The sequence below is a fragment of the Hyperolius riggenbachi genome, chromosome 5, assembly GCF_040937935.1.
Source record: "Hyperolius riggenbachi isolate aHypRig1 chromosome 5, aHypRig1.pri, whole genome shotgun sequence".
NCBI lineage: Eukaryota > Metazoa > Chordata > Amphibia > Anura > Hyperoliidae > Hyperolius > Hyperolius riggenbachi.
In genome coordinates this window covers 150,270,387-150,283,654 of record NC_090650.1, presented here as the reverse complement: position 1 = coordinate 150,283,654, position 13,268 = coordinate 150,270,387, and the positions used below count along the sequence as shown (strand labels likewise).

The 13,268-nt window shown below is 43.2% G+C and overlaps 1 protein-coding gene across 2 annotated transcripts in view; it reads right to left on the bottom strand.

Annotated features, from left to right (window-relative positions):
* Positions 1 to 13,268, bottom strand: part of GLI3 (GLI family zinc finger 3) — a 425,689-nt gene that overhangs the window by 173,371 nt on the left and 239,050 nt on the right. Inside the window, exon 3 of one of the 2 annotated variants that reach the window (XM_068236372.1) lies at positions 1,177 to 1,282. The exons of the other annotated variant lie outside the window; for it this stretch is intronic. Within the exon in view, the coding sequence (XP_068092473.1) occupies positions 1,177 to 1,282 (106 nt within the window). The remainder of the gene's footprint in view (positions 1 to 1,176; positions 1,283 to 13,268) is intronic. 2 annotated transcript variants of the gene reach the window in all.

The window sequence follows — 13,268 nt, the reverse complement described above, 5'->3', positions numbered from 1 at the left end:
CAACTTAATTAGCATTATATAGCACTAAAGCATTTTGGGGTTTTACCTCGTCTATTTCTTATCAACGACATTAAAATAAAGAAAACACTGAATTTAAAAGTCAAAGAAATGCAGACAGAAAGATAAGCTACAAATGGAAGAAGCACAGGTGTACATAATGCATACAAGGCAAAATGACATTACCAGAAATGTACCAGTATTCCTGATTTATGTAGCACTACAGGTACATTTATTATGTAGTTATCACACATCATGAGCACGTACAAGACCCGTCAGACAGTAACAGCCAACAGCTTCTTAGAGATCAAAACACCAGAGAAAACATACAAATACTGTAAACATGAATAATGATCACAGTGTAAACAGTGCACAGCAAGAATAAATATGTTTGCCATATGACATAGATTTATTGTCTTCTGGCAAATTTTACCAACAATTACAGTTTGTTAATAGATAGACCAGAGAAAACATCATTATATGTGTACTTCAGCATGTAGATAGGATCATATCAATTATTTATAATTCACAGGAGAACTTTTTCAAAGTAGAATCTAATTTATCACAATATAGCTTAGATAGTACTATAATATTATTAAGCATGCACAACTGAAGTGACATACACTATAGGAAGTCATTGCAAAGGCAATGCTTAAACACTTACTACTTGCACTAAGTAATGTGGGATAGATATGTAGCTCAGAGTTGTACTCAATCCAAAATATATTTATAGACTGGGAAGAAGTTAGAAAGTCTTTGGAATGTGATATTTGTGTCATAAAGCAAGTAGGACTGTTAGAGGGAATTTTCCACATAAAGAGGAAATATCTCAGACCAAACATAGCCACTTTTGGGACTGACAATTGCAAGTTTTGGAATGTGCCTCACCTTTTGAAAAAGCTTTCAGGGTGATAGAGAATGAAGGTCATTGCCCAAGTAGAGGCTAAAAACTGCCACAGATTTGAATACTATGTTATCCAAAACTGTGAGAAAAAAATCTTTGACTGCAGGATCACTATAAGGATTTGTCCCTTATCGGTCCTGGACAATCTGTCTTTAATTTAAGACCTGTACACTACACAAAGGTATTATCATGAAACTTTCAATGTTTGCATAAATCAAAGTGACATCAATTCGTCTTGCATTCTATATAAATACTTCATCACAGGATGTACTTACACATGCAATGGAGGGATAGGAGAAGGATCATAATGATATCGGCCTTCGTGATGTCTTGCGTCAATTGGTACAGGGGGGTGAAACGTTGGAAATAGGTGAGGCGGATCTACAAAGGAGGATAATTTCTTTATTATAAAACTGAGTATATAAATTATATCCACTCTTGTACAGTGAAACCTTTTATTTATGTTTATAGGTTGTTACTTATTCTTCTGTTCAAAATTCAAGAGCATAATGAAGAGTAATAACAAATGTGGTTTCATAAATGGTTACATAATATTATTAACTAAAGTTACAAAAACACATACAACACTTCATAATTAAGAGAATAAACAAATCACAATATGCAATATTTGCTATCTACATTTGCAGTAGTTCAGTTTTCAGGGCTTGGTTTCGAGGAATAACTTCCTGTAGCAGTGAGTGGCAATATCCCTAGAAAGGTTCTCATTAAAGAGAATCTGTATTGTTAAAATCGCACAAAAGTAAACATACCAGTGCATTAGGGGACATCTCCTATTACCCTCTGTCACAATTTCGCCGCTCCTCGCCGCATTAAAAGTGGTTAAAAACAGTTTTAAAAAGTTTGTTTATAAACAAACAAAATGGCCACCCAAACAGGAAGCAGGTTGATGTACAATATGTCCACACATAGAAAATACATCCATACACAAGCAGGCTGTATACACCCTTCCTTTTGAATCTCAAGAGATCATTTGTGTGTGTTTTTTCCCCCTTCTGCTCTCATGCACTGAAGTTTCAAGCTGCTCTTTTCTTCCTGCAAACAGCTTTGCCCTTGTCTGTAATTACTCAGTATGTGAAAGCCCAGCCAGCTCAGAGGAAGATTTATCCAGCTTGTAAAAGATAAGAAAGAAGAGAGAAGCTGCTCTAATCTAAATAATACACAGGCAGTGTGCAGAGAGGGCCTGGAAGTCCCCCTTCATAGCAGAACCACAACACTGAAGAACTTGGCAGCCTTCCAGACACAGGCCGACAAGTCTGACAGGGGAAAGATACATTGATTTATTACAGAGACTGTTATAGTAGAAAGTGCTGCAGTAAGCTAGAACACATTAGAATAGCTTTTGGAACTTGTAGGATGATAAAAAACAGGATGCAATTTTTGTTACGGAGTCTCTTTAAACAGGAACTATAGCAAAAAGGGGAAAAAATAAATCAATACATTGCAAAGTGAGAAGTAAATAGAAGAGTGAAATGACTGATATTCACCATGTAATTTGTTCATATTTTTGATCCACAATCAGCCTTCATGTAATCATCTTTACTACTGGCAGACACGAGAAAAAAACAGACAGCAACACCAACCATTACCAATAACCACACCCCCTAATAATGTGATAGGCTAAAAGGTTGTTCTTTTATAGATATACATATCCACAGAGGTAATTGTTTCTTGGCATTTTTTCTTTGAAGTATTCAAAATCGATTTTCTCAAAAACTACAAGGCCTTTAAAAAACAGTGTGGTGTTGTTCCCACTTATCTTCTTAACATACCCTGCAAATTTGGTGATCCCAGCCTGTACGGCTCTGTTGGCAGTCGCTGACTTCCATATAGCACAGAGGTGGATGCTGAGGGAACAGAAGGACACAGTGGAAAGGCAGGGGTGGTACAGAGGGGGGCACTGAAGGCACAGGGGAACAAAGGTGACACAAAGGGGGACACTGGAGGCACAGGAGGGCATAGAGGAGGTGCGGTGGACAGAGATGGGACAGTGTTAAGAACAGATTCAGGGTAAGAATGTACCTACGGTCCCTATCTCATTCGTTAACCTGTACATAAGTGAGAAACACAAGCAGTTAGACTAGGTTGTAAGCTACATTGGATAGGGTACTCCTCCCCTCCTGTGTAATGTGCTTGTGATTTCTCCTCTAATGTTAGTAAGCCATGCCCCTAATTTAATATACAGCACAGTGTGAAATCATCTTAGAGCTTTGTAAATAATAATTATTATAGTTTTCCTGGGCAATGAGTTTTGCCCCACCAGTGCATCTTATAATTAGAATTGCTAGAAGTACTGTTGCACTAGACATGATCAGTATGTTTATGTTTTGTAATTTCTTGCAGATACAGTAAATCATTCATAAGAACAGTCTCAAGCTAAATGCCTAATACAGTATACCGCTCCATAAAACACTAGGCAGCTCGCACAATTATATGTTTCATGGCTTATTATTTACACATGGATAGAACAGCTGGTGCTCGTCATATCTCAAATATATGTGAAAAATGTTATTGTATGTGATCAATCTCCTGACGTTACCCCTTGACAGAATATCACATGACAGCCTCTCCAAAGTCAAGCTAAAACTGCTGAAGCAGGGTAACAAGCCCGCGGTCCTGGCTACCTCCAATTTATCATACAATTTCCTGACTGATGTTCCAAAAAACAGCTAGTAAGCACTGTATAATGCACCATACCAAAGGAAAACAAACAGCCAGTCACTTATAATCCAAGGCTTAACTTTTCACTCTGGGGTGAAAATTCTTACAGATACTATGATTTTGTCACAGTCAGTTAAAGAACTCACACGACATGCACCACAAAACACTGCCGAGACTTGCAGCAGATAAAGTATATGCTTCAGTATTAGCATTTGGTATTTACATACAGTTGAGATGTTCTAGATTGTAGCATGTGGCAACTACATTCCTACACAACACAGTGTCAATACACAACAGTCCACAGTACAGAGGTACTGCACATACAACTCCCTGCTAGTCGTTGTATTAACCACTTCAGGACCACAGTCTTTTCGCCCCTTAAGGACCAGAGCCTTTTTCTCCATTCAGACCACTGCAGCTTTCACGGTTTATTGCTCGGTCATACAACCTACCACCTAAATGAATTTTACCTCCTTTTCTTGTCACTAATACAGCTTTCTTTTGATGCTATTTGATTGCTGCTGCGAGTTTTACTTTTTATTATATTCATCAAAAAAGACATGAATTTTGTCAAAAAAATGACTTTTTTAACTTTCTGTGCTGACATTTTTCAAATAAAGTAAAATTTCCTATACATTTGAGCGCGAAAGTTATTCTGCTACATGTCTTTGATAAAAAAAAAAACATTCAGTGTATATTTATTGGATTGGGTAAAAGTTATAGCGTTTACAAACTATGGTGCCAAAAGTGAATTTTCCCATTTTCAAGCATCTCTGACTTTTCTGCGCACCTGTCATGTTTCATGAGGGGCTAAAATTCCAGGATAGTACAAATACCCCCCAAATTACCCCATTTTGGAAAGAAGACATCCCAAAGTATTCAGTGAGAGGCATGGTGAGTTCATAGAAGATTTTATTTTTTGTCACAAGTTAGCGGAAAATGACAGTTTGTGACAAAAAAAAAAAAAAAAAAAAGTTTCCATTTCTTCTAACTTGCGACAAAAAAAAATGAAATCTGCCACAGACTCACTATGCTCCTCTCTGAATACCTTGAAGTGTCTACTTTCCAGAATGGGGTCATTTGTGGGGTGTGTTTACTGTCCTGGCATTTGGGGGGTGCCTAATTGTAAGCACCCCTGTAAAGCCTAAAGATGCTCATTGGACTTTGGGCCCCTTAGCGCAGTTAGGCCGCAAAAAAGTGCCACACATGTGGTATTGCCGTACTCAGGAAAAGTAGTATAATGTGTTTTGGGGTGTATTTTTACACATACACATGCTGGGTGGGAGAAATATCTCCGTAAATGACAATTTTTTTATTTTTTTTACACACAATTGTCTATTTATAGAGATATTTCTCCCACTCAGCATGGGTATGTGGAAAAATACACCCCAAAACACATTATACTACTTCTCCTGAGTACGGCGATACCACATGTGTGGCACTTTTTTGCACCCTAACTGCGCTAAGGGGCCCAAAGTCCAATGAGTACCTTTAGGATTTCACAGGTCATTTTGAGAAATTTCGTTTCAAGACTACTCCTCACGGTTTAGGGCCCCTAAAATGCCAGGACAGTATAGGAACCCCACAAATTACCCCATTTTAGAAAGAAGACACCCCAAGGTATTCCGTTAGATGTATGGTGAGTTCATAGAAGATTTTTTTTTTTTGTCACAAGTTAGCGGAAATTGATTTTAATTGTTTTTTTTCACAAAGTGTCATTTTCCGCTAACTTGTGACAAAAAATAAAATCTTCTATGAACTCGCCATTCTCCTAACGGAATACCTTGGGGTGTCTTCTTTCTAAAATGGAGTCATTTGTGGGGTTCCTATACTGCCCTGGTATTTTAGGGGCCCTAAACCGTGAGGAGTAGTCTTGAAACCAAATGTGGCAAAATGACCTGTGAAATCCTAAAGGTACTCATTGGACTTTGGGCCCCTTAGCGCACTTAGGGTGCAAAAAAGTGCCACACATGTGGTACCGCCGTACTCAGGAGAAGTAGTATAATGTGTTTTGGGGTGTATTTTTACACATACCCATGCTGGGTGGGAGAAATATCTCTGTAAATGACAATTATTTGATTTTTTTTACACACAATTGTCCATTTACAGAGAGATTTCTCCCACCCAGCATGGGTATGTATAAAAATACACCCCAAAACACATTATACTACTTCTTCTGAGTACGGCGATACCACATGTGTGACACTTTTTTGCAACCTAGGTGCGCTAAGGGGCCTAACGTCCTATTCACAGGTCATTTTGAGGCATTTGGATTCTAGACTACTCCTCACGGTTTAGGGCCCCTAAAATGCCAGGGCAGTATAGGAACCCCACAAGTGACCCCATTTTAGAAAGAAGACACCCCAAGGTATTCTGTTAGGAGTATGGTGAGTTCATAGAAGATTTTTTTTTTGTCACAAGTTAGCGGAAAATGACACTTTGTGAAAAAAAAAAACAATACATATCAATTTCCGCTAACTTGTGACAAAAAATAAAATCTTCTATGAACTCATCATACACCTAAAAGAATACCTTGGGGTGTCTTCTTTCTAAAATGGGGTCACTTGTGGGGTTCCTATACTGCCCTGGCATTTTAGGGGCCCTAAACCGTGAGGAGTAGTCTTGAACCCAAATGTCTCAAAATGACCTGTGAAATCCTAAAGGTACTCATTGGACTTTGGGCCCCTTAGCACAGTTAGGCTGCAAAAAAGTGTCACACATGTGGTATCGCCGTACTCAGAAGAAGTAGTATAATGTGTTTTGTGGTGTATTTTTACATATAACCATGCTGGGTGGGAGAAATATCTCTGTAAATGACACATTTTTTTATTTGTTTTACACACAATTGTCCATTTACAGAGAGATTTCTCCCACCCAGCATGGGTATGTGTAAAAATACACCACAAAACACATTATACTACTTCTCCTGAGTATGGCGATACCACATGTGTGACACTTTTTTGCAGCCTAGGTGCGCTAAGGGGCCCAACGTCCTATTCACAGGTCATTTTGAGGCATTTGTTTTCTAGACTACTCCTCACGGTTTAGGGCCCCTAAAATGCCAGGGCAGTATAGGAACCCCACAAGTGACCCCATTTTAGAAAGAAGACACCCCAAGGTATTCCGTTAGGGGTATGGTGAGTTCATAGAAGATTTTATTTTTTCTCACAAGTTAGTGAAAAATGACACTTTGTGAAAAAAACAATAACAATCCAATTTCCGCTAACTTTTGACAAAAAATAAAATATTCTATGAACCCATCATACACCTAACAGAATACCTTGGGGTGTCTTCTTTCTAAAATGGGGTCACTTGTGGGGTTCCTATACTGCCCTGGCATTTTACGGGCCCAAAACTGTGAGTAGTCTGGAAACCAAATTTCTCAAAATGACTGTTCAGGGGTATAAGCATCTGCAAATTTTGATGACAGGTGGTCTATGAGGGGGCAAATTTTGTGGAATCGGTCATAAGCAGGGTGGCCTCTTAGATGACAGGATGTATGGGGCCTGATCTGATGGATAGGAGTGCTAGGGGGGTGACAGGAGGTGATTGATGGGTGTCTCAGGGGGCGGTTAGAGGGGAAAATAGATGCAATCAATGCACTGGGGAGGTGATCGGAAGGGGGTCTGAGGGGGATCTGAGGGTTTGGCCGAGTGATCAGGAGCCCACACGGGGCAAATTAGGGCCTGATCTGATGGGTAGGTGTGCTAGGGGGTGACAGGAGGTGATTGATGGGTGTCTCAAGGTGTGATTAGAGGGGGGAAATAGATGCAAGCAATGCACTGGCGAGGTGATCAGGGCTGGGGTCTGAGGGCGTTCTGAGGTGTGGGCGGGTGATTGGGTGCCCGCAAGGGGCAGATTAGGGTCTAATCTGATGGGTAACAGTGACAGGTGGTGATAGGGGGTGATTGATGGGTAATTAGTGGGTGTTTAGAGGAGAGAATAGATGTAAACAATGGATTTGGGAGGTGATCTGATGTCGGATCTGCGGGCGATCTATTGGTGTGGGTGGGTGATCAGATTGCCCGCAAGGGGCAGGTTAGGGGCTGATTGATGGGTGGCAGTGACAGGGGGTGATTGATGGGTGGCAGTGACAGGGGGTGATTGATGGGTGATTGACAGGTGATCAGTGGGTTATTACCCGGAATAACAGATGTAAATATTGCACGGGCGAATTGATAAGGGGGGGGTCTGAGGGCAATCTGAGCGTGTGGGCAGGTGATTGGGTGCCCGCAAGGGGCAGATTAGGGTCTAATCTGATGGGTAACAGTGACAGGTGGTGATAGGGGGTGATTGATGGGTAATTAGTGGGTGTTTAGAGGAGAGAATAGATGTAAACAATGGATTTGGGAGGTGATCTGATGTCGGATCTGCGGGCGATCTATTGGTGTGGGGGGGTGATCAGATTGCCCGCAAGGGGCAGGTTAGGGGCTGATTGATGGGTGGCAGTGACAGGGGGTGATTGATGGGTGGCAGTGACAGGGGGTGATTGATGGGTGATTGACAGGTGATCAGTGGGTTATTACCCGGAATAACAGATGTAAATATTGCACGGGCGAATTGATAAGGGGGGGGTCTGAGGGCAATCTGAGCGTGTGGGCAGGTGATTGGGTGACCGCAAGGGGCAGATTAGGGTCTAATCTGATGGGTAACAGTGACAGGTGGTGATAGGGGGTGATTGATGGGTAATTAGTGGGTGTTTAGAGGAGAGAATAGATGTAAACAATGGATTTGGGAGGTGATCTGATGTCGGATCTGCGGGCGATCTATTGGTGTGGGGGGGTGATCAGATTGCCCGCAAGGGGCAGATCAGGGGCTGATTGATGGGTGGCAGTGACAGGGGGTGATTGACGGGTGATTGACAGGTGATTGACAGGTGATCAGGGGGGATAGATGCATACAGTACACGGGGGGGGGGGGGTCTGGGGGGGGTCTGGGGAGAATCTGAGGGGTGGGGGGGTGATCAGGAGGGAGTAGGGGGCAGATTAGGGACTTAAAAAAAAAATAGCGTTGACAGATAGTGACAGGGAGTGATTGATGGGTGATTAGGAGGGTGACTGGGTGCAAACAGTGGTCTGGGGGGTGGGCAGGGGGGGGTCTGAGGGGTGCTGTGGGCGATCAGGGGGCAGGGGGGGGGGAAATCAGTGTGTTTGGTGCAGACTAGGGTGGCTGCAGCCTGCCCTGGTGGTCCCTCGGACACTGGGACCACCAGGGCAGGAGGCAGCCAGTATAATAGGCTTTGTATACATTACAAAGCCTATTATACACTGTTGCAGCGGCGATCCGGATGCCAGTAACCCGCCGGCGCTTCCGAACGGCCGGCGGGTTACGGCGAACGGGGGGCGGAGCCAGTCCCCGGCGGCTGATCGCGTCACGAATGACGCGATCGCCGCATAGCCACTCCCGCAGCCGCCCCCGCCGATGGGCGTATTGCGGTCGTTTGGGCCCGGACTTTGCCGCCGCCCATCGGCTGGGGGCGGTCGTTAAGTGGTTAAGCAACATCCTATATAATAATAAGCAACTGTCCCTGCGTACAGCAGGGACAGTTTTCTCTGTGTAGCTGGGTCCGTGCTTTTTGCTACTGCGCATGTGCGCAGCACGGACCCAGCCTCACACAGGCAGGAGGACGGGAATGGGCCAGGGAGCCAGGCGGGCATGTGAGCGGGCGGCCGGGTGTGCGGCGCGCGCGGCGGACGTGCGCGACTGGCGGGTGCGCGCATGTGTGCGGCAGGTGCGCAGAGACAGACCTAGCCCATTTTTAAACGGGCTAAGGTCACTAGTAGTATATATTTGTCTGCTGTAAACAATGGTAAGCACAATAGAGTTGACTTTAAACTTTACAAAAACTAGGCTAGTTTGCCCAACTTACACATGTGATGTTGGTAAAGTTCTTGTTTTTTTTCATTGTCTTCCTTTTAATACCAAAATGAATAGAATGCAACAATTTAGGAGAGTTCTGGGTTTAAGTCCCAGGCCAGACAGTGTGCAAGTTTCAGCACCAGCTATCTTACAAGAATCCACGGGAGAATCCAAAAGTACTTTGTACCGCAATCAGGGAACCATGAGGATGTAATGCTGGGCATACACGAGTCGATCCGGCGGCTCGATTAGCCGCCGGATCGACTCCCACCGTGTCCCCGTGCGTCCCCGCGGGCGGCCGGATCGATTCCCGCTCATTCTCGTTGGTGCTCCTTATCTTCCGCTCGATTCCCCACTATTGTCCGACCGCGGGGATCAAGCGGGGTATCGATCCGGCGGGTCATCGGACCTGTTGGAAATTATCAATCGAGCCATCAGCGGCTCGATTGATAAGGGCGCATCGGCCCGTGTATGCCCAGCATTAGAGAGTAATGTACAAAAATCTTGCCAGTTCAGTCACAAAGGATCAGATTGGACAATGATCATTTTATGTCTATACACAACATTTAAGCATGTGTGTGTGTGTATGTGTGCATGCGTTTGTGAAGATGGTACTGTATTGTGTAACCACTCCCAGTAGCAGGCCTAAACTCTTTGAAAAAATATGAAAAATAAGGCCACATGCCACAGCTAACACAATAAATGTAGTTTCAGCTATATCAGCTTACCTACCTTTTTTCCATTCAAAATATTTAAAAAAAATTCTGTATAGTTCCCATCAACCAATGGGATGAAAGTAGAACACAGAAGATAACTGGCTGCTACTTCAAAACACTTTGGGCCATATCCTATTCAAGGTGATAAGTAGCTTGCAGATGCGAGCTACTTATCACCTTGCCATCGCGCGAGGATTACCGGCAAATCCTATTGCCCATATCCTTCGCGCGATGGCCGATCGTTAGGGAGCATTACTCAGGCGAAAGCCTGAGCGATGCTCCCTGTTACCGAGCGATGGGGAGTGAGGTTTACGCTGTGGTGCTGTCCATCAGCACCACGGCCTCACTCCCCACACATGCGCACTCGTCCGCCGAACATCGCCGACATCTTCCGCCGCAGCATCTGGGGGTCTCCTTTAATAAGGAGACCCCCAGAGCTCCCCGTCGGGTCGCCGCACAGTTTAGAAGCCAGCGCGCAGCTCTGCCGGGCTCCTCTGTCATACGTACCGCCGCCAATCACCCGCCGCCTCTCGCCGCAAAATCCATCACGTAATTACAGTGTATCTAACACTGTAATTACTGTGCGCATAGAAGGAGCCCGGGCAAAGCATCTTTGAATCTGCAGCCGGGCTCCCCATTGGTCTGCTGTGTGAGCCATTTTATTGGTTCAGACAGCAGACCAATGGGGAGCCCGGCTGCAGATTCAAAGATGCTTTGCCCGGGCTCCTTCTATGCGCACAGTAATTACAGTGTTAGATACACTGTAATTACGTGACGGATTTTGCGGCGAGAGGCGGCGGGTGATCGGCGGCGGTACGTATGACAGAGGAGCCGGGCAGAGCTGCGCGCTGGCTTCTAAACTGTGCGGCGACCCGACGGGGAGCTCTGGGGGTCTCCTTATTAAAGGAGACCCCCAGATGCTGCGGCGACGACGTGCGTTAGCTAGTTTAGACCTGCTTTTTGCAGGTCTAAGCTAACGCTCATGTCTGCCGGGAAGCATCGCTTCCCGGAGACATGATAAGGGTAATTGGATTCCGTGTTAAGAACTCGCTGGGCGATTATATCGCCCAAGCGAGTTCTTTTCCGCCTGGGGGGGTCTAAAGTTTAATTAGATTAGGCGATGCCCCCATCGCCTAAGTTAAGAACTCGCCAGTGCTTAGCGCTGGCGAGTTCAGCAATAGAATATGGCCCTTTAATTGTTATATACTGTATTTAGTCATAACACATTTTATGCATTTTTCATAGACAACACTGCACAAACCACATTACTCGCTGACTCTCAAACGGGTTCACAATTTAATGTTCCTACAACACACATTTCAGGCAGAACAGGATGAATATGCCAGTATGCTTAGGAGATATGAGAGCAAACCAGATCACTTGGAGGGAACTCTGAGAAACAGAAATTACAGGCTTCCTGCATTTAGTGTTCATGGTGGGATTCAAATCCAGGTCCAAAGACCTCCAAGGTAACAGTGCTAATCACTTTGGCTCTAGTTTTTACTAAGTTCACTTTGCCAATTTCCCCTTATATTAAAGGTAGATTATCATAAAACAGAAATGTATACGGTAACAGACGGCATCTTATTATTATTAATACTACTAAGTACTGTATCACCATCTACAGTGGTACTGTATAAAAGACAATACAGTAATAAACATGTATACAGCAGTACTGATAACACTAGGAGAAAGCGACCTACCCTTAAAAGCCTACAGTTTATGGAGATACAATGTGAAAACAAAAGGCAAAGACAATCAGTAAGCTGTTTTCAATGTGGCAGTGTGTGTGCCTTACTAAATAGAGAGTGACATGCATGTCAGTGACAGGTTAATAAACCATATTTACGAAAAATTGTCAAATTTAAATTACATGTGTATGCAAATGTACTGTATATTTTTTACATTGCTGCCACTTATAGTAGGTAGTAAAACACTGACAGATATGACAGGTTTTGGACTAGTCCATGTCCTCATGGGTGTTTCTAAGGGCACTTAATGAACAGCAGTTGCTCAGTCCAATTGCCAAAATAATGTGCAGATGAGTAGAGAAGTTATCCAGCATCTTTGTATAGATCCTTTCCAGGCAGTGCTTTAGTAAAGAACAAAGGAAATACTGGGAATATGCTATGAGAATATGGACTAGTCCAAAACCTGACAGATCTGTCAGACTTTTACGGCCAAAGTGGGAGAAAAGTAATTTCTAGCACATTTTACAATAAATGTATGTTTAATATGTTTGTATTTTAAAATTTACATCTTTTGCAATAGTTATATTTTAAACTATGCTAGTTCAGTTTTCTGGAAGTGCTGAGTTTTCATGTTATGTTAGAACATAACAGTGGTGACTAAGTGCTGAACAGATGATGGGAGGGAGTTTCAAATGTGAAAAAATCCTATATGAGAAAAAAACAAGAGTTGACTAGAATAGATTGGAGGGGAATGTTGTTAGCAAAATGAAGGTTGCATTTAGGAGGTATCTGTAAATAAGTGAACATATTTATGTTAGGAACCAGACTGAAGAGAGCTAAGAGTTATAAGTCTGAAATGTATTCTCAAAGGATAGGTCAAGTTCAGAATGGACTGCAGTGGTGACAGTTGGTGTACAAGTACTGTATAGCACAGAGAAGGTTGGTGCATTTATCAAGTAGGCATACTATGAAGGCATACGCAAGCAGCTTATCTAAATATTACATAAGCGAATGTGGGGAATGTTTTTAGGTGGTTCGAGTATTAGTATGAGATATGAATGAAAGGATCACATTAAATGTTACACTGGCTGGGGAGGGTTGTAAGATCTAGAGAGGGTTCCTTGTGTATTGGTGTTATGAGAATAGATACCGTAGGTGAACATAAGAGGGAAGGAGCCCATGAAATGGGAGAAGTTGAAGAGAGTGGTTAAGGCAGAGAAGACAGAAGAATGAGGTTGGAAGGAATTGGATCTCAAGGACAGATAGCAAGGTATGAGTTGAAGAAAAGAGAGGACAGACTGTTAAATGAGAGAAAGCTGAACTAAGAAGCTTGCATGCAAAGATTAGACTGCATTGTGATTAGGCTGAGATTAGGCTGTAGTTTCTCATGTTGTACAGCTGAAATGGAGAAAGTAGGAAAAG